Genomic DNA, 26418 nt, shown 5'->3' with positions numbered 1-26418 from the left:
CGTCTACAGTACGTCAACAGTACGTCGAAGGTACGTCGAAAGTACGTCTACAGTATGTCTATAGTACGTCAACCGTATGTCTACAGTATGTCTACAGTACGTCTAAAGTATGTCAACCGTATGTCTACAGTACATCAACAGTACGTCAACAGTATGTCTACAGTTTTGTAGAGGCACTGACATTCCTGTAGTAGTCTACAAGCCACTCAATCACACTGTAGCATTCATTCATTTTGGTGAGACGGTGGTCAATACTAATGTCATTTCAATCTGATAAGTGCTGCCAACAGGATGGACGTATCTGATTTCAGTAGGACACTAAACAGATCTCTGTAGCCTACTGGACAATAGCATACAATGTCAACATTAAGGCAACAGGATGTCTACAGTAAGTCTACAGTATGTCTACAGTATGTCTACAGTATGTCTACAGTACGTCAACCGTATGTCTTCAGTATGTCAAACGTATGTCTACAGTACGTCTACAGTACGTCTACAGTACATCTACAGTATGTCAACCGTATGTCTACAGTATGTCAACCGTATGTCTACAGTATGTCTACAGTATGTCAACCGTATGTCTACAGTATGTCTACAGTATGTCAACCGTATGTCTACAGTACGTCAACAGTACGTCTACAGTATGTCTACAGTACGTCTACAGTATGTCTACAGTACGTCAACCGTATGTCTACAGTACGTCTACAGTACGTCTACAGTAGGTCTACAGTACGTCGAAAGTACGTCGAAAGTACGTCGAAAGTACGTTGACAGTACGTTTACAGTATGTCTACAGTAAGTCAACCGTACGTCTACAGTACGTCGAAAGTACGTTTACAGTATGTCTACAGTACGTCAACCGTATGTCTACAGTACGTCTACAGTACGTCTACAGTATGTCAACCGTATGTCTACAGTATGTCTACAGAACGTCTACAGTACGGCTACAGTATGTCTTAAGTATGTCAACCGTATGTCTACAGTATGTCTACAGTATGTCAACCGTATGTCTACAGTATGTCTACAGAACGTCTACAGAACGTCTACAGTACGTCTACAGTACGTCTACAGTACGTCTACAGTACGTCTACAGTACGTCTACAGTACGTCAATAGTATGTCCACAGTATGTCTACAGTATGTCTACAGTATGTCTACAGTATGTCAACCACATGTCTACAGTATGTCTACAGTACGTCTACAGTACGTCAACAGTACGTCTACATTACGTCTACAATATGTCTACAGTACGTCAACCGTATGTCTACAGCATGTCTACAGTATGTCAACCGTACGTCAACCGTATGTCTACAGCATGTCTACAGTATGTCAACCGTATGTCTACAGTACGTCTACAGTACGTCAACCGTACGTCAACAGTACAGTCTACAGTACGTTTACAGTACGTCTACAGTATGTCTACAGTATGTCAACAGTAGGTCAACAGTATGTCTACAGTACGTCAACCGTATGTCTACAGCATGTCTACAGTATGTCAACCGTACGTCTACAGTACGTCTACAGCACGCCTACAGCATGTCTACAGAATGTCAACAGTACGTCTACAGTACGTCTACAGTACGTCTACAGTACGTCAAACCGTATGTCTACAGTATGTCTACAGCATGTCTTCAGTACGTCTACAGTACGTCTACAGTACGTCTACAGTACGTCTACAGTACGTCTACAGTACGTCTACAGTACGTCTCCAGTATGTCAACCGTATGTCTACAGTACGTCTACAGTACGTCTACAGTATGTCTACAGTACGTCAACAGTATGTCTACAGTTTGTCTACAGTACGTCAACCGTATGTCTACAGTATGTCTACAGTAGTGTCTACAGTATGTCAACTGTAGGTCTACAGTACGTCTACAGTACGTCAACAGTACGTCTAAGGTACGTCTAAGTAGGTCTACAGTATGTCTATAGTACGTCAACCGTATGTCTACAGTATGTCTACAGTACGTCTACAGTATGTCAACCGTATGTCTACAGTACATCAACAGTACGTCAACAGTATGTCTACAGTTTTGTAGAGGCACTGACATTCCTGTAGTAGTCTACAAGCCACTCAATCACACTGTAGCATTCATTCATTTTGGTGAGACGGTGGTCAATACTAATGTCATTTCAATCTGATAAGTGCTGCCAACAGGATGGACGTATCTGATTTCAGTAGGACACTAAACAGATCTCTGTAGCCTACTGGACAATAGCATACAATGTCAACATTAAGGCAACAGGATGTCTACAGTAAGTCTACAGTATGTCTACAGTATGTCTACAGTATGTCTACAGTACGTCAACCGTATGTCTTCAGTATGTCAAACGTATGTCTACAGTACGTCTACAGTACGTCTACAGTACATCTACAGTATGTCAACCGTATGTCTACAGTATGTCAACCGTATGTCTACAGTATGTCTACAGTATGTCAACCGTATGTCTACAGTATGTCTACAGTATGTCAACCGTATGTCTACAGTACGTCAACAGTACGTCTACAGTATGTCTACAGTACGTCTACAGTATGTCTACAGTACGTCAACCGTATGTCTACAGTACGTCTACAGTACGTCTACAGTAGGTCTACAGTACGTCTACAGTATGTCTAACAGTACGTCTAAGTATACGTTGAAAGTACGTTTACAGTATGTCTACAGTAAGTCAACCGTACGTCTACAGTACGTCAAAGAGTACGTTTACAGTATGTCTACAGTACGTCAACCGTATGTCTACAGTACGTCTACAGTACGTCTACAGTATGTCAACCGTATGTCTACAGTATGTCTACAGAACGTCTACAGTACGGCTACAGTATGTCTTAAGTATGTCAACCGTATGTCTACAGTACGTCTCCAGTATGTCAACCGTACGTCTACAGTACGTCTACAGTACCTCTACAGTACGTCAACAGTACGTCAACAGTATGTCTACAGTTTGTCTACAGTACGTCAACCGTATGTCTACAGTATGTCTACAGTACGTCTACAGTATGTCAACTGTAGGTCTACAGTACGTCTACAGTACGTCAACAGTACGTCGAAGGTACGTCGAAAGTACGTCTACAGTATGTCTATAGTACGTCAACCGTATGTCTACAGTATGTCTACAGTACGTCTAAAGTATGTCAACCGTATGTCTACAGTACATCAACAGTACGTCAACAGTATGTCTACAGTTTTGTAGAGGCACTGACATTCCTGTAGTAGTCTACAAGCCACTCAATCACACTGTAGCATTCATTCATTTTGGTGAGACGGTGGTCAATACTAATGTCATTTCAATCTGATAAGTGCTGCCAACAGGATGGACGTATCTGATTTCAGTAGGACACTAAACAGATCTCTGTAGCCTACTGGACAATAGCATACAATGTCAACATTAAGGCAACAGGATGTCTACAGTAAGTCTACAGTATGTCTACAGTATGTCTACAGTATGTCTACAGTACGTCAACCGTATGTCTTCAGTATGTCAAACGTATGTCTACAGTACGTCTACAGTACGTCTACAGTACATCTACAGTATGTCAACCGTATGTCTACAGTATGTCAACCGTATGTCTACAGTATGTCTACAGTATGTCAACCGTATGTCTACAGTATGTCTACAGTATGTCAACCGTATGTCTACAGTATGTCAACAGTACGTCTACAGTATGTCTACAGTACGTCTACAGTATGTCTACAGTACGTCAACCGTATGTCTACAGTACGTCTGCAGTACGTCTACAGTAGGTCTACAGTACGTCGAGTACGTCAAAGTACGTCGAAAGTACGTTGAAAGTACGTTTACAGTATGTCTACAGTAAGTCAACCGTACGTCTACAGTACGTCGAAGTACGTTTACAGTATGTCTACAGTACGTCAACCGTATGTCTACAGTACGTCTACAGTACGTCTACAGTATGTCAACCGTATGTCTACAGTATGTCTACAGAACGTCTACAGTACGGCTACAGTATGTCTTAAGTATGTCAACCGTATGTCTACAGTATGTCTACAGTATGTCAACCGTATGTCTACAGTATGTCTACAGAACGTCTACAGAACGTCTACAGTACGTCTACAGTACGTCTACAGTACGTCTACAGTACGTCAATAGTATGTCCACAGTATGTCTACAGTATGTCTACAGTATGTCTACAGTATGTCAACCACATGTCTACAGTATGTCTACAGTACGTCTACAGTACGTCAACAGTACGTCTACATTACGTCTACAATATGTCTACAGTACGTCAACCGTATGTCTACAGCATGTCTACAGTATGTCAACCGTACGTCAACCGTATGTCTACAGCATGTCTACAGTATGTCAACCGTATGTCTACAGTACGTCTACAGTACGTCAACCGTACGTCAACAGTACGTCTACAGTACGTTTACAGTACGTCTACAGTATGTCTACAGTACGTCAACAGTAGGTCAACAGTATGTCTACAGTACGTCAACCGTATGTCTACAGCATGTCTACAGTATGTCAACCGTACGTCTACAGTACGTCTACAGCACGTCTACAGCATGTCTACAGAATGTCAACCGTACGTCTACAGTACGTCTACAGTACGTCTACAGTACGTCAACCGTATGTCTACAGTATGTCTACAGCATGTCTTCAGTACGTCTACAGTACGTCTAAAGTACGTCTACAGTATGTCTACAGTACGTCTACAGTACGTCTACAGTACGTCTCCAGTATGTCAACCGTACGTCTACAGTACGTCTACAGTACCTCTACAGTACGTCAACAGTACGTCAACAGTATGTCTACAGTTTGTCTACAGTACGTCAACCGTATGTCTACAGTATGTCTACAGTACGTCTACAGTATGTCAACTGTAGGTCTACAGTACGTCTACAGTACGTCAACAGTACGTCGAAGGTACGTCGAAAGTACGTCTACAGTATGTCTATAGTACGTCAACCGTATGTCTACAGTATGTCTACAGTACGTCTAAAGTATGTCAACCGTATGTCTACAGTACATCAACAGTACGTCAACAGTATGTCTACAGTTTTGTAGAGGCACTGACATTCCTGTAGTAGTCTACAAGCCACTCAATCACACTGTAGCATTCATTCATTTTGGTGAGACGGTGGTCAATACTAATGTCATTTCAATCTGATAAGTGCTGCCAACAGGATGGACGTATCTGATTTCAGTAGGACACTAAACAGATCTCTGTAGCCTACTGGACAATAGCATACAATGTCAACATTAAGGCAACAGGATGTCTACAGTAAGTCTACAGTATGTCTACAGTATGTCTACAGTATGTCTACAGTACGTCAACCGTATGTCTTCAGTATGTCAAACGTATGTCTACAGTACGTCTACAGTACGTCTACAGTACATCTACAGTACATCTACAGTATGTCAACCGTATGTCTACAGTATGTCAACCGTATGTCTACAGTATGTCTACAGTATGTCAACCGTATGTCTACAGTATGTCTACAGTATGTCAACCGTATGTCTACAGTACGTCAACAGTACGTCTACAGTATGTCTACAGTATGTCTACAGTATGTCTACAGTACGTCAACCGTATGTCTACAGTACGTCTACAGTACGTCTACAGTAGGTCTACAGTACGTCAAAGTACGTCTAAGTACGTCGAAAGTACGTTGAAAGTACGTTTACAGTATGTCTACAGTAAGTCAACCGTACGTCTACAGTACGTCGAAAGTACGTTTACAGTATGTCTACAGTACGTCAACCGTATGTCTACAGTACGTCTACAGTACGTCTACAGTATGTCAACCGTATGTCTACAGTATGTCTACAGAACGTCTACAGTACGGCTACAGTATGTCTTAAGTATGTCAACCGTATGTCTACAGTACGTCTCCAGTATGTCAACCGTACGTCTACAGTACGTCTACAGTACCTCTACAGTACGTCAACAGTACGTCAACAGTATGTCTACAGTTTGTCTACAGTACGTCAACCGTATGTCTACAGTACGTCTACAGTATGTCAACTGTAGGTCTACAGTACGTCTACAGTACGTCAACAGTACGTCGAAGGTACGTCGAAAGTACGTCTACAGTATGTCTATAGTACGTCAACCGTATGTCTACAGTATGTCTACAGTACGTCTAAAGTATGTCAACCGTATGTCTACAGTACATCAACAGTACGTCAACAGTATGTCTACAGTTTTGTAGAGGCACTGACATTCCTGTAGTAGTCTACAAGCCACTCAATCACACTGTAGCATTCATTCATTTTGGTGAGACGGTGGTCAATACTAATGTCATTTCAATCTGATAAGTGCTGCCAACAGGATGGACGTATCTGATTTCAGTAGGACACTAAACAGATCTCTGTAGCCTACTGGACAATAGCATACAATGTCAACATTAAGGCAACAGGATGTCTACAGTAAGTCTACAGTATGTCTACAGTATGTCTACAGTATGTCTACAGTACGTCAACCGTATGTCTTCAGTATGTCAAACGTATGTCTACAGTACGTCTACAGTACGTCTACAGTACATCTACAGTATGTCAACCGTATGTCTACAGTATGTCAACCGTATGTCTACAGTATGTCTACAGTATGTCAACCGTATGTCTACAGTATGTCTACAGTATGTCAACCGTATGTCTACAGTACGTCAACAGTACGTCTACAGTATGTCTACAGTACGTCTACAGTATGTCTACAGTACGTCAACCGTATGTCTACAGTACGTCTACAGTACGTCTACAGTAGGTCTACAGTACGTCGAAAGTACGTCTACAGTACGTCGAAAGTACGTTGAAAGTACGTTTACAGTATGTCTACAGTAAGTCAACCGTACGTCTACAGTACGTCGAAAGTACGTTTACAGTATGTCTACAGTACGTCAACCGTATGTCTACAGTACGTCTACAGTACGTCTACAGTATGTCAACCGTATGTCTACAGTATGTCTACAGAACGTCTACAGTACGGCTACAGTATGTCTTAAGTATGTCAACCGTATGTCTACAGTATGTCTACAGTATGTCAACCGTATGTCTACAGTATGTCTACAGAACGTCTACAGAACGTCTACAGTACGTCTACAGTACGTCAATAGTATGTCCACAGTATGTCTACAGTATGTCTACAGTATGTCTACAGTATGTCAACCACATGTCTACAGTATGTCTACAGTACGTCTACAGTACGTCAACAGTACGTCTACATTACGTCTACAATATGTCTACAGTACGTCAACCGTATGTCTACAGCATGTCTACAGTATGTCAACCGTACGTCAACCGTATGTCTACAGCATGTCTACAGTATGTCAACCGTATGTCTACAGTACGTCTACAGTACGTCAACCGTACGTCAACAGTACGTCTACAGTACGTTTACAGTACGTCTACAGTATGTCTACAGTACGTCAACAGTAGGTCAACAGTATGTCTACAGTACGTCAACCGTATGTCTACAGCATGTCTACAGTATGTCAACCGTACGTCTACAGTACGTCTACAGCACGTCTACAGCATGTCTACAGAATGTCAACCGTACGTCTACAGTACGTCTACAGTACGTCTACAGTACCTCAACCGTATGTCTACAGTATGTCTACAGCATGTCTTCAGTACGTCTACAGTACGTCTAAAGTACGTCTACAGTATGTCTACAGTACGTCTACAGTACGTCTACAGTACGTCTCCAGTATGTCAACCGTATGCCTACAGTATGTCAACCGTACGTCTACAGTACGTCTACAGTAAGTCAACAGTACGTCTACAGTACGTCTACAGTATGTCAACCGTACGTCTACAGTACGTCTACAGTACGTCTACAGTATGTCTACAGTATGTCTACAGTATGTCTACAGTACGTCAACCGTATGTCTACAGTACGTCAACCGTATGTCTACAGTACGTCTACAGTACGTCTACAGTAGGTCTACAGTAGGTCTACAGTACGTCTACAGTACGTCTACAGTATGTCAACCGTATGTCTACAGTATGTCAACCGTATGTCTACAGTATGTCTACAGTATGTCAACCGTATGTCTACAGTATGTCTACAGTATGTCAACCGTATGTCTACAGTACGTCAACAGTACGTCTACAGTATGTCTACAGTATGTCTACAGTATGTCTACAGTACGTCAACCGTATGTCTACAGTACGTCTACAGTAGGTCTACAGTACGTCGAAAGTACGTCGAAAGTACGTCGAAAGTACGTCGAAAGTACGTTTACAGTATGTCTACAGTAAGTCAACCGTATGTCTACAGTACGTCAACAGTATGTCTACAGTTTTGTAGAGGCACTGACATTCCTGTAGTAGTCTACAAGCCACTCAATCACACTGTAGCATTAATTCATTTTGGTGAGACGGTGGTCAATACTAATGTCATTTCAATCTGATAAGTGCTGCCAACAGGATGGACGTATCTGATTTCAGTAGGACACTAAACAGATCTCTGTAGCCTACTGGACAATAGCATACAATGTCAACATTAAGGCAACAGGATGTCTACAGTAAGTCTACAGTATGTCTACAGTATGTCTACAGTATGTCTACAGTACGTCAACCGTATGTCTTCAGTATGTCAAACGTATGTCTACAGTACGTCTACAGTACGTCTACAGTACATCTACAGTATGTCAACCGTATGTCTACAGTATGTCAACCGTATGTCTACAGTATGTCTACAGTATGTCAACCGTATGTCTACAGTATGTCTACAGTATGTCAACCGTATGTCTACAGTACGTCAACAGTACGTCTACAGTATGTCTACAGTACGTCTACAGTATGTCTACAGTACGTCAACCGTATGTCTACAGTACGTCTACAGTACGTCTACAGTAGGTCTACAGTACGTCGAAAGTACGTCGAAAGTACGTCGAAAGTACGTTGAAAGTACGTTTACAGTATGTCTACAGTAAGTCAACCGTACGTCTACAGTACGTCGAAAGTACGTTTACAGTATGTCTACAGTACGTCAACCGTATGTCTACAGTACGTCTACAGTATGTCAACCGTATGTCTACAGTATGTCTACAGAACGTCTACAGTACGGCTACAGTATGTCTTAAGTATGTCAACCGTATGTCTACAGTATGTCTACAGTATGTCTACAGAACGTCTACAGTACGTCTACAGTACGTCTACAGTACGTCTACAGTACGTCTACAGTACGTCTACAGTACGTCAATAGTATGTCCACAGTATGTCTACAGTATGTCTACAGTATGTCTACAGTATGTCAACCACATGTCTACAGTATGTCTACAGTACGTCTACAGTACGTCAACAGTACGTCTACATTACGTCTACAATATGTCTACAGTACGTCAACCGTATGTCTACAGCATGTCTACAGTATGTCAACCGTACGTCAACCGTATGTCTACAGCATGTCTACAGTATGTCAACCGTACGTCAACAGTACGTCTACAGTACGTCAACCGTACGTCTACAGTACGTCTACAGTACGTCTACAGTACGTCTACAGTATGTCTACAGTACGTCAACAGTAGGTCAACAGTATGTCTACAGTACGTCAACCGTATGTCTACAGCATGTCTACAGTATGTCAACCGTACGTCTACAGTACGTCTACAGCACGTCTACAGCATGTCTACAGAATGTCAACCGTACGTCTACAGTACGTCTACAGTACGTCTACAGTACGTCAACCGTATGTCTACAGTATGTCTACAGCATGTCTTCAGTACGTCTACAGTACGTCTAAAGTACGTCTACAGTATGTCTACAGTACGTCTACAGTACGTCTACAGTACGTCTCCAGTATGTCAACCGTATGCCTACAGTATGTCAACCGTACGTCTACAGTACGTCTACAGTAAGTCAACAGTACGTCTACAGTACGTCTACAGTATGTCAACCGTACGTCTACAGTACGTCTACAGTACGTCTACAGTATGTCTACAGTATGTCTACAGTATGTCTACAGTATGTCAACCGTATGTCTACAGTACGTCAACCGTATGTCTACAGTACGTCTACAGTACGTCTACAGTAGGTCTACAGTAGGTCTACAGTACGTCTACAGTACGTCTACAGTATGTCAACCGTATGTCTACAGTATGTCAACCGTATGTCTACAGTATGTCTACAGTATGTCAACCGTATGTCTACAGTATGTCTACAGTATGTCAACCGTATGTCTACAGTACGTCAACAGTACGTCTACAGTATGTCTACAGTATGTCTACAGTATGTCTACAGTACGTCAACCGTATGTCTACAGTACGTCTACAGTAGGTCTACAGTACGTCGAAAGTACGTCGAAAGTACGTCGAAAGTACGTCGAAAGTACGTTTACAGTATGTCTACAGTAAGTCAACCGTATGTCTACAGTACGTCAACAGTATGTCTACAGTTTTGTAGAGGCACTGACATTCCTGTAGTAGTCTACAAGCCACTCAATCACACTGTAGCATTCATTCATTTTGGTGAGACGGTGGTCAATACTAATGTCATTTCAATCTGATAAGTGCTGCCAACAGGATGGACGTATCTGATTTCAGTAGGACACTAAACAGATCTCTGTAGCCTACTGGACAATAGCATACAATGTCAACATTAAGGCAACAGGATGTCTACAGTAAGTCTACAGTATGTCAACAGTATGTCTACAGTATGTCTACAGTACGTCAACCGTATGTCTTCAGTATGTCAAACGTATGTCTACAGTACGTCTACAGTATGTCAACCGTATGTCTACAGTATGTCTACAGTACGTCTACAGTATGTCTACAGTACGTCAACCGTATGTCTACAGTATGTCTGCAGAACGTCTACAGTACGTCTAAAGTACGTCTACAGTACGTCTAAAGTATGTCAACAGTACGTCTAAAGTACTTCTACAGTACGTCTACAGTATGTCAACAGTACGTCTACAGTATGTCTACAGTACGTCTACAGTACGTCTACAGTACGTCAACAGTACGTCAACAGTACGTCAACAGTACGTCTACAGTACGTCAACTGTATGTCTACAGCATGTCTACAGTTTGTCAACCGTAGGTCTACAGTTCGTCTACAGTAGGTCTGCAGTACGTCTACAGTATGTCAACCGTACGTCTACAGTACGTCTACAGTACCTCTACAGTACGTCAACAGTACGTCAACAGTATGTCTACAGTTTGTCTACAGTACGTCAACCGTATGTCTACAGTATGTCTACAGTACGTCAACCGTATGTCTACAGTATGTCTACAGTACGTCTACAGTATGTCAACTGTAGGTCTACAGTACGTCTACAGTACGTCAACAGTACGTCGAAGGTACGTCGAAAGTACGTCTACAGTATGTCTATAGTACGTCTACAGTATGTCTACAGTACGTCTAAAGTACGTCTAAAGTATGTCAACCGTATGTCTACAGTACATCAACAGTACGTCAACAGTATGTCTACAGTTTTGTAGAGGCACTGACATTCCTGTAGTAGTCTACAAGCCACTCAATCACACTGTAGCATTCATTCATTTTGGTGAGACGGTGGTCAATACTAATGTCATTTCAATCTGATAAGTGCTGCCAACAGGATGGACGTATCTGATTTCAGTAGGACACTAAACAGATCTCTGTAGCCTACTGGACAATAGCATACAATGTCAACATTAAGGCAACAGGATGTCTACAGTAAGTCTACAGTATGTCTACAGTAAGTCTACAGTATGTCTACAGTATGTCTACAGTATGTCTACAGTATGTCTACAGTACGTCAACCGTATGTCTTCAGTATGTCAAACGTATGTCTTCAGTATGTCAAACGTATGTCTACAGTACGTCTACAGTACATCTACAGTATGTCAACCGTATGTCTACAGTATGTCAACCGTATGTCTACAGTATGTCTACAGTATGTCAACCGTATGTCTACAGTATGTCTACAGTATGTCAACCGTATGTCTACAGTACGTCAACAGTACGTCTACAGTATGTCTACAGTATGTCTACAGTATGTCTACAGTACGTCAACCGTACGTCTACAGTACGTCTACAGTAGGTCTACAGTACGTCGAAAGTACGTAAAGTACGTCGAAAGTACGTCGAAAGTACGTTTACAGTATGTCTACAGTAAGTCAACCGTATGTCTACAGTACGTCTACAGTACGTCGAAAGTACGTTTACAGTATGTCTACAGTACGTCAACCGTATGTCTACAGTACGTCTACAGTATGTCAACCGTATGTCTACAGTATGTCTACAGAACGTCTACAGTACGGCTACAGTATGTCTTAAGTATGTCAACCGTATGTCTACAGTATGTCTACAGTATGTCAACCGTATGTCTACAGTATGTCTACAGAACGTCTACAGTACGTCTACAGTACGTCTACAGTACGTCTACAGTATGTCTACAGTACGTCTACAGTACGTCTACAGTACGTCAATAGTATGTCCACAGTATGTCTACAGTATGTCTACAGTATGTCTACAGTATGTCAACCACATGTCTACAGTATGTCTACAGTACGTCTACAGTACGTCAACAGTACGTCTACATTACGTCTACAATATGTCTACAGTACGTCAACCGTATGTCTACAGCATGTCTACAGTATGTCAACCGTACGTCAACCGTATGTCTACAGCATGTCTACAGTATGTCAACCGTATGTCTACAGTACGTCTACAGTACGTCAACCGTACGTCAACAGTACGTCTACAGTACGTTTACAGTACGTCTACAGTACGTCTACAGTATGTCTACAGTACGTCAACCGTATGTCTACAGCATGTCTACAGTATGTCAACCGTACGTCTACAGTACGTCTACAGCACGTCTACAGCATGTCTACAGAATGTCAACCGTACGTCTACAGTACGTCTACAGTACGTCTATAGTACGTCAACCGTATGTCTACAGTATGTCTACAGCATGTCTTCAGTACGTCTACAGTACGTCTAAAGTACGTCTACAGTATGTCTACAGTACGTCTACAGTACGTCTACAGTACGTCTCCAGTATGTCAACCGTATGCCTACAGTATGTCAACCGTACGTCTACAGTACGTCTACAGTAAGTCAACAGTACGTCTACAGTACGTCTACAGTATGTCAACCGTACGTCTACAGTACGTCTACAGTACGTCTACAGTATGTCTACAGTATGTCTACAGTATGTCAACCGTATGTCTACAGTACGTCAACAGTATGTCAACAGTACGTCTACAGTACGTCTACAGTATGTCAATAGTATGTCTACAGTATGTCAACAGTATGTCTACAGTATGTCAACAGTATGTCTACAGTACGTCTACAGTACATCTACAGTATGTCAGTAGTATGTCTACAGTACCTCTACAGTATGTCAGCAGTATGTCAGCAGTACATCTACAGTATGTCTACAGTACATCTACAGTACGTCTACAGTACGTCTACAGTACATCTACAGTACGTCTCCAGTACGTCTCCAGTATGTCTCCAGTACGTCAACCGTATGCCTACAGTATGTCAACCGTATGTCTACAGTACGTCTACAGTAAGTCAACAGTACGTCTACAGTACATCTACAGTACGTCTCCAGTACGTCTACAGTATGTCAACAGTACGTCTACAGTATGTCTACAGTATGTCTACAGTATGTCAACCGTACGTCTACAGTACGTCAACAGTATGTCTACAGTACGTCTACAGTACGTCTACAGTATGTCAATAGTATGTCTACAGTATGTCTACAGTATGTCTACAGTATGTCAACAGTACGTCTACAGTACGTCTACAGTACGTCTACAGTACATCTACAGTATGTCAGTAGTATGTCTACAGTACCTCTACAGTATGTCAGCAGTATGTCAGCAGTACATCTACAGTATGTCTACAGTATGTCTACAGTATGTCTACAGTATGCAGAAAACACAGTAGCTTTTTCAGAGGTATGGTTAGAACTTCCATTATAACTAAAGCCATGTGTTTCGCGCAATCATGTGACATAGCAAGAATTTATCCTGTATTTTAAGCCTTATCCAAAAATGATTTATACCAAAAATGAAAGCAGTTGTCTGAGGATGGATTTGACATATAAAGGAAATGGTACAGTTTGTTGAAAAAGCTTTAAACAACGGTTTAAATCCAGGCATATCAAATGATTATGCAAAATACAGGGCCCTAATTATAACACACACACACACACACACACACACACACACACACACACACACACACACACACACACACACACACACACACACACACACACACACACACACACACACACACACACACACACACACACACACACACACACACACACACACACACACACACACACACTACCATAGACTGCGAGGGTTTGCCGTCTTGGTGGAAGTGCCGCTCCACGTAGTCTGAGGACAGGAGGTTGCTGCAGAGAGAAAACACAGAGCAACCTCTGTTATTATGAACAGACACCTCTCTCACAAAGTATACCGCAAGCCGAGCTCTACGCTACGTCTAAGACAACGAGGCGCATCCGTCATGTTTATGATTTATCCTCGTTCTCTGCATATCTATTCTGCTTGGGAATAGATACGCAGTCTGTACGAATATGGTCCGTTCTTAAACGGAATTCCATTTCAGAGTTCATGCATGAGGGCGTTGTGTAATGCATGGCTGTAGCGTACAGCATATGGATGTGATTTATGACGTTATCGTAGCCAGGCAGTAGCCATAACAGAGTAGCGGTGGTCTGGCTGCTGTGTTGACTCCTTTACTGTGCTGTAGGGGAGTTACAGTACATTAAGCACATTAATAATAAAGTCATGACAATCCGGGCCACTCTCTCTCTCTCTTTCTCTGTCTCCCCCATCCCCCCCTTTCTCTCTTTCTGTCTCATCTCTCTCTCTGTCCCCCCCCCATCCTCCTCTTTCTCTTTTTCTGTCTCCTGTCTCCTCTCTCTCTTTTTATGTCCCCCCATCCCCCCTTTTTCTCTCTTTCTGTCTCCTCTCTCTCTCTGTCCCCCCATCCTCCTCTTTCTCTCTTTCTGTCTCTCTCTCTCTCTCTCTCTCTCTCTGTCTGTCCCCCCATCCTCCCCTTTCTCTCTTTCTGTCTCCTCTCTCTCTCTGTCCCCCATCACCCACTTTCTCTCTTTCTGTCTCCTGTCTCCTCTCTCTCTGTCCCCCCATTCCCCTCTTTCTCTGTTTCTGTCTCCTGTCTCCTCTCTCTCTCTCTCTGTCCCCCCATCCCCCTCTTTCTCTCATTCTGTCTCCCTCTCTCTCTCTGTCCCCCATCCCCCTCTTTCTCTCTTTCTGTCTCCTGTCTCCTCTCTCTCTCACTGTCCCCCCATCCCCCTCTTTCTCTCTTTCTGTCTCCTGTCTCCTCTCTCTCTGTCCCCCATCCCCCCCTTTCTCTCTTTCTGTCTCCTGTCTCTCTCTGCCCTCCCATCCCCCTCTTTCTCTCTTTCTGTCTCCTCTCTCCCCTGCCCCCATCCCCCTTTCTCTCTTTCTGTCTCCTCTCTCTCTCTGTCTCCCCATCCCCCTCTTTCTCTCTTTCTGTCTCCCTCTCTCCCCTCTCCCCCATCCCTCTCTTTCTGTCTCCTCTCTTCCCCTGCCCCCATCCCCCCTTTCTCTCTTTCTGTCTCTCTGTCCCCGTCCCCTCTTTCTCTCTTTCTGTCTCCCCTCTCTCTCTGCCCTCCCATCCCCCTCTTTCTCTCCTTCTGTCTCCTCTCTCCCCTGCCCCCATCCCCCCTTTCTCTCTTTCTGTCTCCTCTCTCTCTCTCTCTCTGTCCCCCTATCCCCCTCTTTCTCTCTTTCTGTCTCCTGTCTCCTCTCTCTCTGTCCCCCGTCCCCTCTTTCTCTCTTTCTGTCTCCCCTCTCTCTCTGCCCTCCCATCCCCCTCTTTCTCTCTTTCTGTCTCCTCTCTCTCTCTGCCCCCATCCCCCTTTCTCTCTTTCTGTCTCCTCTCTCTCTCTGTCTCCCCATCCCCCTCTTTCTCTCTTTCTGTCTCCTGTCTCCTCTCTCTCTCTCTGTCCACCATCCCCTCTTTCTCTCTTTCTGTCTCCTGTCTCCTCTCTCTCTGTCTCCCCATCCCCCTCTTTCTCTCTTTCTGTCTCCTGTCTCCTCTCTCTCTCTCTGCCCTCCCATCCCCCTCTTTCTCTCTTTCTGTCTCCTCTCTCTGTCCCCCCATCCCACTCTTTCTCTCTTTCTGTCTCCTGTCTCTCTCTGTCCCCCCATCCCCCTCTTTCTGTCTCCTGTCTCCTCTCTCTCTCTGTCCCCCATCCCCCTCTTTCTCTCTTTCTGTCTCCTGTCTCCTCTCTCTCTCTGTCCCCCATCCTCCCCTTTCTCTCTTTCTGCCTCCTCTCTCTCTCTGTCTCCCCATCCCCCTCTTTCTCTCTTTCTGTCTCCTGTCTCCTCTCTCTCTCTGCCCTCCCATCCCCCTCTTTCTCTCTTTCTGTCTCCTCTCTCTGTCCCCCCATCCCACTCTTTCTCTCTTTCTGTCTCCTGTCTCTCTCTGTCCCCCCATCCCCCTCTTTCTGTCTCCTGTCTCCTCTCTCTCTCTGTCCCCCATCCCCCTCTTTCTCTCTTTCTGTCTCCTCTCTCTCTCTGCCCCCCATCCCCCTCTTTCTCTCTTTCTGTCTCCTCTCTCTCTCTGCCCCCATCACCCTCTTTCTCTCTTTCTGTCTCCTGTCTCCTCTCTCTCTCTCTGTCCCCCATCCCCCTCTTTCTCACCTTCTGTCTCCTGTTCCTCTCTCTCGCTCTGTCCCCCCATCCCCCTCTTTCTCACCTTCTGTCTCCTGTTCCTCTCTCTCGCTCTGTCCCCCCATCCCCCTCTTTCTCTCTTTCTGTCTCCGGTCTCCTCTCTCTCTCTGCCCCCCATCCCACTCTTTCTCTCTTTCTGTCTCCTCTCTCTCTCTGCCCCCCATCCCCCTCTTTCTCTCTTTCTGTCTCCTGTCTCCTGTCTCCTCTCTCTCTCTCTCTGTCCCCCCATCCCCCGCTTTCTCTCTTTCTGTCTCCTGTCTCCTCTCTCTCTCTCTGTCCCTCCCCCTCTTTCTCTGTTTCTGTCTCCTGTCTCCTCTCTCTCTATCTCTCTCTCTGTCCCCACATCCCCCTCTTTCTGTCTCCTGTCTCCTCTCTCTCTCTCTGTCCCCCATCCCCCTCTTTCTCTCTTTCTGTCTCCCCTCTCTCTCTCTGTCCCCCATCCCCCTCTTTCTCTCATTCTGTCTCCCCTCTCTCTCTCTGTCCCCATCCCCCTCTTTCTCTCTTTCTGTCTCCCCTCTCTCTCTCTGTCCCCATCCCCCTCTTTCTCTCTTTCTGTCTCCCCTCTCTCTCTCTGTCCCCCATCCCCCTCTTTCTCTCTTTCTGTCTCCTGTCTCCTCTCTCTCTCTCTCTCTCTGTCCCCCCATCCCCCTCTTTCTGTCTCCTGTCTCCTCTCTCTCTCTCTGTCCCCCATCCCCCTCTTTCTCTCTTTCTGTCTCCCCTCTCTCTCTGCCCTCCCATCCCCCTCTTTCTCTCTTTCTGTCTCCCCTCTCTCTCTCTGTCCCCCATCCCCCTCTTTCTCTCTTTCTGTCTCCCCTCTCTCTCTGTCCCCCATCCCCCTCTTTCTCTCTTTCTGTCTCCTGTCTCCTCTCTCTCTCTCTCTCTCTGTCCCCCATCCCCCTCTTTCTGTCTCCTGTCTCCTCTCTCTCTCTCTGTCCACCATCCCCCTCTTTCTCTCTTTCTGTCTCCTGTCTCCTCTCTCTGTCCCCCCCATCCCCCTCTTTCTCTGTTTCTGTCTCCCGTCTCCTCTCTCTCTGTCCCCCCATCCCCCTCTTTCTCTCTTTCTGTCTCCTCTCTCTGTCCCCCCATTACCCTCTTTCTCTGTTTCTGTCTCCCGTCTCTCTCTGTCTCTTCTCTCTCTCTAGGGTGGGTAGCTGTATTGAAGGAGCTCTCAGGGTCTCTGTGTCCCTGACGCTCCACTAAGCATTTGATCATGTGTCATACATGGAAGGAGAAAAGTGTATTTGCTAACGGTAGCGGTTATGGAAATGCCAACGTTGATGATTGTGGCGATTAAGGAAATACGGACTGATGGAAATGGGGTGCGGCGAATACGTCAATCAAGTTGACAAATCAAATGTACTCACTGGTTTAACTCCAGGTCCAGGGTGAAGGTGTGTCCGAAGGTTTCCACCTGGAAACAACTCTGGGCCAAATGGACTGGCTTAAATAGGGAGAAGGTGAGATGAGGATCGAAAAGAGAGAGAGAGAGAGAGACATTACAGGAAGAACCACTTAAAAGTAAACCACTAATAGCGGTTCGCCCATTTGGTGAGTCACAATGAAAGTAAGAAGTATCACAAACCAACATATGTACTGTACAAATGCATTTCTGCCAGCGCAATACGTATATGTATCAAATATGTATCAAAAGCACTTTAGCAGCTAACATAGTCGGATTGATAAAGTGTCCATTGATTTGGCTGGACTGAATCCATTCCAACAGGCAGTACTGAAGCCATCCAGGAAGTGCATTTGGATTCAGCGATAGAGATGGACGGGAAGAGGGTTAACGGGAAAGGAGAAAGCTTTACATTTCCATCTACATTAAGCTGGTGTGAAGCCAATGTGTTCCTACTGTCGGCAGCCAAAATAAATGGAGAGGTAAGGAGAAGGCAATGAGGAGCTTTACTGGCTGCCAGAGATTTATAGCAGTCAAAACACAGTGTCGCCAAAAGCCCAAACAGTGCCAGCATTCAATCCCAGCCCACTGTAATTCTGTCTGCAGGATACAGGCTGCAGTGAATCGTTGGACTTTCACTGAGACAAGACTCCCATTCGGAAATCATTCCCTCCAATGATTCCACACCACTCAACTTCAGCTGGAGCAGGGCGAGGGCAGTTCTGCTTGGCTAAAGGAAGGATTCAAATGTGGTGTCATGGATATCAATCCAAGGAGTTCTGTAACGTTTTAATGATCAATCAATAGATCAGTAGATTTGTTTGAATCGATCAGTATTTACCAGCCCTGAATCATAACATCCCTCAGGATATTTAGGTAGCAACCAACAGCACCCCTGTCTGTAACATCAAGGCATCTTGATACTGTTCTCATGCCAGTCAGTCCTCTGAGAACCTTGGGATAGCAGGTTCATTACTCAGTAACAACCAGTGATTGTAAATCAATCTGAAACATGCTGTAGAAACAGATGTGTCTTCACTTCCAGTCCATTGATTAAATAAAGACATCTGAGGAAACAGTAGGCTGTACAACTTGGAATCAAAGTTTACCTATGGAAAAATTGATCAATTCATGAGTCAGAATGACAGCTAGGAAAGTTCCATCTAAACTTATTTAGAATCCTCTGTAAAAAAAAAAGTTAAAAAAAAGAAGAAAAATATCACTTAAAAAAAATAGAACTAAGGCAAAAAAAATGTATTACTTGTAACCAACAGAACCTTCCTAATTAAGTAAAAATATCACCCTTTACCAATTAAACCACTTCTCAAAAACATCTCCAAAAACAACAGCACCGGGCTTTTACACGATCCCCATCCAAATACCCATGAGCCTCTTTAAATATTTCAATCACATCCCACGGTAGGTTAAACCAAGCAGCGTAATGAGAGCCAGATTTATCTCCAGATGAGTGTAATGATTCTCTCAACCAACTCAACTCAACACTCAACCCACCAGAAGGGTATATTACAAAGCAGGATCAATAAGTTAGCCAGGTAACATTGATAAACAACCAGAAATAGCTATTGATTTTCTGATTCTTTAAGAGCTTATTAACTTAGAAATGTGTTTTTGGTTGTTGAATCACTTCGACCATACTCATTTCAAGCTTATCCTTAAAACAAATGAAGTTATTTCCGAATATTTAGGTGAGTTATCTTGTTAACTCATTGATCTCTGGTGTCCCACTGATAGATATAGACCTACATAGAATCACACCCTCAATCCCACTTACAACTTCCTCTTCAGAGAAAGAGAGCAGGTGTATGATTTATTTCTTTAAAGAAAGGGGTTTTAGGGTGAGGTAGAGATAAAAGGGGAAAAAAGAGGGGGATTTTGTACCAGTGGAGATTTTAGCCCAAGTAGCACTTCTCACACAGGCCTGTTGAATCACTGATGGGGACATAAACTCAGTGAAAAAATAAATGGCCCTTTTTCAGGCCCCTGTCTTTCAAAGATAATTCGTAAAAATCCAAATAACAGATCTTCATTGCAAAAGGTTTAAACACTGTTTACCATGCTTGTTCAATGAACCATAAACAATTAATGAACATGCACCTGTGGAACGGTTGTTAAGACAGCTTACAGATATGTATCTGTTGGCCACGGATATATATTTAAAAAAAGGTAGAGGCGTGGATCAGAAAACCAGCCAGTACCATTTGCCTCATGCAATGCAAAACATCTCATTCGCATAGAGTTGATCAGGCTATTGACTGTGGCCTGTGGAATGTAGTCCTACTCCTCTTCAATGCCTGTGCGAAGTTGCTGGATATTGGCGGGAACTGGAACACGCTGTTGTACACATTGATCCAGACACCAGAGCATCCCAAACATGCTCAATGGGTGACATGTCTGGTGAGTATGTTGGCCATGAAAGAACTGGGGACATTTTCAGCTTCCAGAAGCAGACAAATGTCACGACAATGGGCATCAGGATCTCATCGCGGTATCTCTGTGCATTCCAATTGTCATCGATAAAACGCAATTGTGTTCATTGCCTGTGCGTTACTTATACCTGCCCATACCATCACCCCACCACCACCATGGTGCACTCTGTTCATAACAGCAAACCACTCACCCACACAACGCAAATACTGCGGTTGTGAAGCCAGTTGAACGTACGACCAAATTCTCTAAGAATGACATTGGAGGCGGCTTATGGTAGAGAAATTAACATTAAATTCTCTGGCAACAGCTCTGGTGGACATTCCTGTAGTCAGCATGTGAATTGCACGCTCCCTCTAAACTTAAGACATCTGTGGCATTGTGTTGTGTGACAAAACTGCACATTTTAGAGTGGCCTTTCTTGTACCCAGCACAAGGTGTAATGATCATGCTGTTTAATCAGCTTCTTGATATGCCACACCTGTCAGACAGATGGATTATCTTGGTAAAGGAGAAATGCTCACTAACAGGGATGTAAACAAATGTGTGCACAACATTTGAGAGAAATACACTATTTGTGCATATGGAACATTTCTGGGTTCTTGTATTTCAGCTCATGAAACATGGGACCAACACACATGTTGCGCTTACATTTTTGTTCAGTGTATATACAAGCAAGCTGAAGACACCTGGAGGGTTCAGAGTAAGAACAGCACACCTGCCAGTCACAGAGTGGAAGTTAGGGCATTATGGGACTGATGATAGACTTGTGCAGTTTGGGATGGATCTTATGATACACTTGAAAACAAGAGACAGGCCAAAACAGGCAAGACAGGGTTCGCACAAGTAATTTGGGTGGGGAGAAACCATGACAGTGTCAACAATGAACTGGGAATGTAATGCGTGAGAGAGAACGAAAACGAATCAATAACACCCCAATAAGAACGGGTTGCCACACCCACTTCTCCATTGCAGACAGTGGTCTATACTTACGGGGCTACCTCCCGTGGTATTCTTCATGCGAGTATCCAAATAGCCGTGGGACATTTCTTCCTCCGACTCCATCTGCTGCACCAGCCGCTTTGGATAGGCGACTTCGACCGCAATGTCGTTACGGTCTCCCCGCTCCTCTGGCGAGAACCAATCCCACAAACTCGCATCCCGCAGCAAAGTCGACCTGCCGTCGCCTGTAAACGCAGGAGACCTGATAACTGCCAACTTTAAACCACACACGGTTTATCACACAGAAAAACGATACTTATTTTTTTAAATGACATTTGACATAAATAGGCTGACATGGCACCGCGTCAGGCGCTGGTTCTACAGTACGTGCAAGCCCTTGATATAAAAGGCGACAGCGCTGCGGTGAAAATGTGTTGATGCAGCAAATCTACCGCATCCGTAGAACTGAAGGAGAGGGATCTTATTAAAAACACTACGTTCTTGGCACAGGGGCAACTATCTCCAGCTGCGCGCTGCGCGCTACCCCCCCCCCCCCCACACACACACACACACACTATTGTAGACTAGTCTACAGAGGAAGAAGTGATTGCAGATGCAAAAATTGGGGAAAGCCTACATCCGGCAGGGGTAAACTTGGAAATGAAAAGGGTGCTTCCTCCCTCTCCCGTCATCCCTCTTACCTGACACGGCAAGCCTCTCACCCACTGCAGCAAAAACCAAGCACCACACCGCCAGCATGATGTTCACATATTCCCCCGAATTAACATCGAGTGCGTTACAATGTAACAGGCGCAGATAAAAAGAAAACCGATTCTCAAACGATTATGGCGAGAGAGAAAAAAACACCGAATGAATCTGGTTGACAGCTGACGCTCGTCCTCTCATCTCCCATTCAACTCGTAGCATACAGTCTCACCGATATCAGGCAATGGAATTAAATAGCCTATCACCAAATGAAGAAAAAAACAGGCCTAATAGCCTATGCCAGAGCCGATCAATATTGGAATTGGCAAATTAGCCTAGATTATGTAGAATAGGTCAAATGGGGAGATTTGAGTGCACGTATGCATACATCCTACATGATTGTGTGTGTGTAAGCTGTATGTATGCATGAGTGTATGCGAATCTGCGGTATGTGGAAATGGTAGATAGAAAATGAATAGAATTGCGTTGGGTCTGTGGTGATGAGGACACGTGGGACCATAGTACCCTCCCCTCATTCTATCTCCAAGCGTCCTTCCGTTGCCATGCAGTTCTCTATCTGCACAAGAGCGGATGCGACAACCCGGGTACCAAGGTGCCAATTGAGGTAAACATAGTAGGGTTTTGTGTGTTCATTCATTTTCTATGAGGATTTATGGATTGCTCCAGTCAACAGGAGTAATTCATGAAGATCCTGAATAGATAGGTTTATCCATGGATGGATGAGGTGGGGGAAAAAGTTCTTCAGAGAAAACACAATAGCCTGCAGTATCCTATAGAAATGGACTTTCATTGTCCAGGGGCCTACATATTGGTCAGTATTCTCGGCCTTTTGGCTAAGATCACGTGCAGTGTCCTTGACAGTGCTGTGCCTGATCAGAGAAGCGATCGCAGGCCGGAGGGCGCCGGGAGTTTGTGCTATTTATTTTTGTTTAAAATCAATATTGTTGTATTGTTTCACTATTGTTTTTGTCCTGGGTTAGGTGGTGGTTCTGGTGGCGGACTACAGGTGCACCAGCACCTGTAGGGTGAGTTTGAAGGCCCTCTGGTCCTTTTTCTTTCTTATTTTATTTAAATTTCAGTTTTCCCCTTGTTTGTCCCGTTTTGTACCTTTCCTCCCCTTTGTATCCTACCCTTCCCCGCCTTCAATTTTCCCTACTGTTTGAGTTTTGTGTTGCCTGCTTGCCGGAGGGGCTTTCTGGCTTGTTGGAACGCTAGCCTCCTGGCCCTTTAGGCGCGGCAGGCATTGCATTGTTGCGCGTTTGTCTGACTGTATTTTCCTTGTTCTCATCCACCTTGTACTTCTTAGTTCACCCCCTAAAATTGCCTTTGTCTCTGTTTCTTGTTTTGTGTTGTCAACTGGGGGACCTTGCTGGCCGGCTTGCTAGCTGGTTAGCTTGGCCTGGTCTGCTGGCGAGGCTCGCTAGCTGGTCAGCTTGGCCTGGTCTGCTGGTGAGGCCGGCCAGCCCTCTCGGCCCTCAAGTTTGGCAGGTGTTGTGTTGGTCAGTGTTCCTTTTTTTGTGTTTTCCCCTTATTTCCCTTCACCTAAATTTGTTTTTTAGTTCGCCCCCCCCCCCGTTCTTTGTTTGGTTTGCGCCTTGTTAATTTTTGTCCTTCCCCTTCGTGTCTTTAATTTTTAAAAATTACACACAAAAAAAAACCCTCCTTGTGTCCCTTCCCATTGTCGATAAGATTAGTTTGGTGCTGTGCTAGATAGTTTGTTGTGTGTCCCGTGGTACTGGTAGGCCCTGTTCAGCATAGCCTGGCTGGGCCTGCTAGTTCCTTGGTTGTTTTACACCCCCCCCCTTCTCCCTCACCCTCACACTTTCCCCTCCCCCCTCCCCTCTCACTGGTGTTGGGCTGTAAAGGGAGTGGGCCTCCATCATGTCAGCAGCACAGACTGGCATGAGCAGGCACCATGCAGTGCGCCTTCTTCTAAAGGAGAGGGGAGGAAAAGTAATGGAGTTATCCCGATTGGATTTCTCCAGAAAATTCCTCCAGAAAGAGCTCGGCTTTCATCCCGCGCAGGTAAACTGCATCTTAGCCCTCCCCTATAGGAAGGGCTTCGATGTCAGTTTTGCTAACGCCAGCTTCCTGAGGGAGTTCTGGGGGAAACTCCAGAACGCCCTGAACACCCAGGGGTCCCTCACAGCAATGTTTGAGGTGACCAAGCTGACGGATAATAGCATTAAAACAGTTATTATCCGTATGTACAATGAAACCGTACAGCCGGAGGACGTTGCAGTATGGCTGGACAGGTACTGCAACGTGAAGGGTCCCCTGATCCAGGTTAAAGACCTCGATGGGATCTGGACAGGGGCCTGGAGGGTCACTGTCCAGCAAAGGGAGGACCCTGGGGGCTATGGTGGGTTGAAAGCCATCCCATCCACCATAGTCCTCGGAGAGAACAGGGGCCATGTTCACTACCAGGACCAGCCCAAGCTGTGCCGTAAGTGTGGTGAACATGGCCACCTTGCAGACGCCTGTCAGAAGGTGGTCTGCATGAAGTGCCGGGAGGTGGGCCACCGCTACGAGGAATGCACGAATGGAAGGTCGTGCAACCTCTGTGGCGAGCGGTCCCACCTCATCCGCGACTGCCCCTCCTCCTGGGCCAACAGGGCCAAGGCGGGAAGGAGGAAGTGGGCGGCCGCGGACCGGGCATACGAGCGCCAGAGGGCTGGAACGGCAGTTGCCGAGGTGGTTGTGGAGGAGCCGGTGGTAGTGGAGGAGCCGGTAGCAGTGGTGGTGGAGGAGGAGGTAGTAGTGGTGGTGGAGGAGGAGGTAGTAGTGGAGTCTGTAGTGGTGGTGGAGGAGACAGTTGTGGAGCCGGTGGTGGTGGTTGTAGTGGAGGACGCGGAAGGTGCAGTGGTGGAAGAAGTGGGTGGAGAGGACAAAACCCTCCCCACCCCAACCCCCCTGCCCCAGACTAATGTGACCCCTGAAGGAGAAAGTGCCGAGAAAGACGGCTCTGGAGAGATTTTCAGTGAAAGCTCCCCAAGCGGGTCAGACATCATAGGGTCGGTGTCGGAAAGCACCATGGAGACGGTGTCAGAAGGTACGGGGGAGGAGGGGAAGAGTCTGGAGTTATACCTCCCGCCACGTAAAAGAAATGTTGAGGAGCTCTCTGACCCCGAACAGGGCGAGGAGAAAAAGGGAAAGGTGGAGTGGGAGAGCTCCCAGGGGGAGGAGGAACCCAGAACCTTCCCCTCCAACTCCCCCAATCAAGTCTCCTTTTTAAGTCCTGTTTTAACCTCCTCTCCCTTCCAAACCCCTTTACCCCAGAGGGAGAGAGAGAAAGTCCCTGAGAACTAACCCCCTTTTAACTGTTCAATGCCTTTGCTTTTAGCACTGTTTTTATTCACCCCTTTTATGGCTTTTAAAATCACCACAATAAATGTGAGGAGTGTTAGAACAGCAATAAGAGCACAGTCGGTTTTATCCTTTTTAGAAAGGTTTAACTCTGATGTGTTTTTACTACAGGAGTGTGGCCTACCCTTTTTATCCTCTTACAGGAAATGGGAGGATAAGTGGCAGCACTCCATTTGGAGTGGTTCCAATTTTAACAAGAATGACAGTGTTGTCATTTTAATCAAGACCCCACAGGTGGTGGTGAAGGGGAGCACGGTGGTGGTAGGTGGGCGTGCTCTTTTAGCCAATTGTACTTTTATGGGGAGGGATTTTAACGTGCTAAACGTATATGGTTTTAACGACAAACATGAACGGTGCACACTTTTAGAGGACCTGCAGTCCCACATGCTAGGGAGGGATCCTCTAGTGGTGGGTGGAGATTTTAATTGTGTTTTAAGTAGAGCAGACAGGAGAGGGGCAGGAGAGGAGTTTAAGGTAGACAGGTCAAGTGTTTTATTGCAAGGGCTGTGCAGGGATTTTAAACTGACGACTGTTTTAAAACCCTGCATCCAAGAGAGGAGGGCTTCACCTGGACCAGTGGTGACGGCACCAGAGCCTCTCGCATTGATTATCTGTTTACCCGGGACTGTCCCCCAACTGTTGCTAGAATAACCCCTGCTTTCTTCTCAGATCACGTAATGCTGACGTGCACCCTTTCACTATCTTCGGGTGTGACTGTGGGAAGAGGGCCCTGGAAATTGAACTGCTCCCTTTTAGAAGATGATAGAGTAGTTAGTCAGTACAGAGAGCAGTTCAGCCAGTGGCAGACGCTACAGGACTTCTTTGACACAGGAGCACAGTGGTGGGAAATGGTGAAGGGAAGGACGAGGACCTT

The 26418-nt window shown here is 45.1% G+C and overlaps 2 protein-coding genes across 5 annotated transcripts in view; one reads left to right on the top strand and one right to left on the bottom strand.

Annotated features, from left to right (window-relative positions):
* LOC124015231 (disintegrin and metalloproteinase domain-containing protein 11-like) overlaps positions 1–22603 on the bottom strand; it is a 61408-nt gene extending 38805 nt beyond the window's left edge. For all 3 annotated transcript variants that reach the window (XM_046330290.1, XM_046330289.1, XM_046330291.1), the window contains exons 1-4: positions 22154–22603; positions 21504–21697; positions 18031–18107; positions 14268–14334 (exon numbers count right to left, since the gene is read on the bottom strand). In XM_046330290.1, the coding sequence (XP_046186246.1) occupies positions 14268–14334; positions 18031–18107; positions 21504–21697; positions 22154–22211 (396 nt within the window). In that variant the 5' untranslated portion in view covers positions 22212–22603. The remainder of the gene's footprint in view (positions 1–14267; positions 14335–18030; positions 18108–21503; positions 21698–22153) is intronic.
* Positions 22604–24077: 1474 nt separating this feature from the next.
* On the top strand, positions 24078–25667 carry LOC124015590. Of its 2 annotated transcripts, none has more exons than XM_046330933.1 (2): positions 24078–24920; positions 24978–25667. In XM_046330933.1, the coding sequence occupies exons 1-2, from the start codon at positions 24081–24083 to the stop codon at positions 25485–25487; spliced, it is 1350 nt and encodes a 449-aa protein (XP_046186889.1). In that variant the 5' UTR covers positions 24078–24080; the 3' UTR covers positions 25488–25667. The 2 variants fall into 2 exon arrangements, with proteins under 2 accessions (XP_046186889.1, XP_046186890.1); XM_046330934.1 differs by having other exon boundaries at positions 24078–24932; positions 24990–25667.
* Positions 25668–26418: the final 751 nt, after the last annotated feature.

The sequence above is a fragment of the Oncorhynchus gorbuscha genome, linkage group LG26 (assembly GCF_021184085.1).
Source record: "Oncorhynchus gorbuscha isolate QuinsamMale2020 ecotype Even-year linkage group LG26, OgorEven_v1.0, whole genome shotgun sequence".
NCBI lineage: Eukaryota > Metazoa > Chordata > Actinopteri > Salmoniformes > Salmonidae > Oncorhynchus > Oncorhynchus gorbuscha.
This window is presented reverse-complemented; position numbering and strand designations above follow the sequence as displayed.

Coding starts and splice junctions, on each gene's coding strand:
- LOC124015590 (XM_046330933.1), top strand. CDS start 24,081: ATGAGCAGGCACCATGCAGTGCGCCTTCTTCTAAAGGAGAGGGGAGGA. Junction 24,921..24,977: donor AGGAGCCGGTAGCAGTGGTG/GTGGAGGAGGAG, acceptor GAGTCTGTAGTG/GTGGTGGAGGAGACAGTTGT.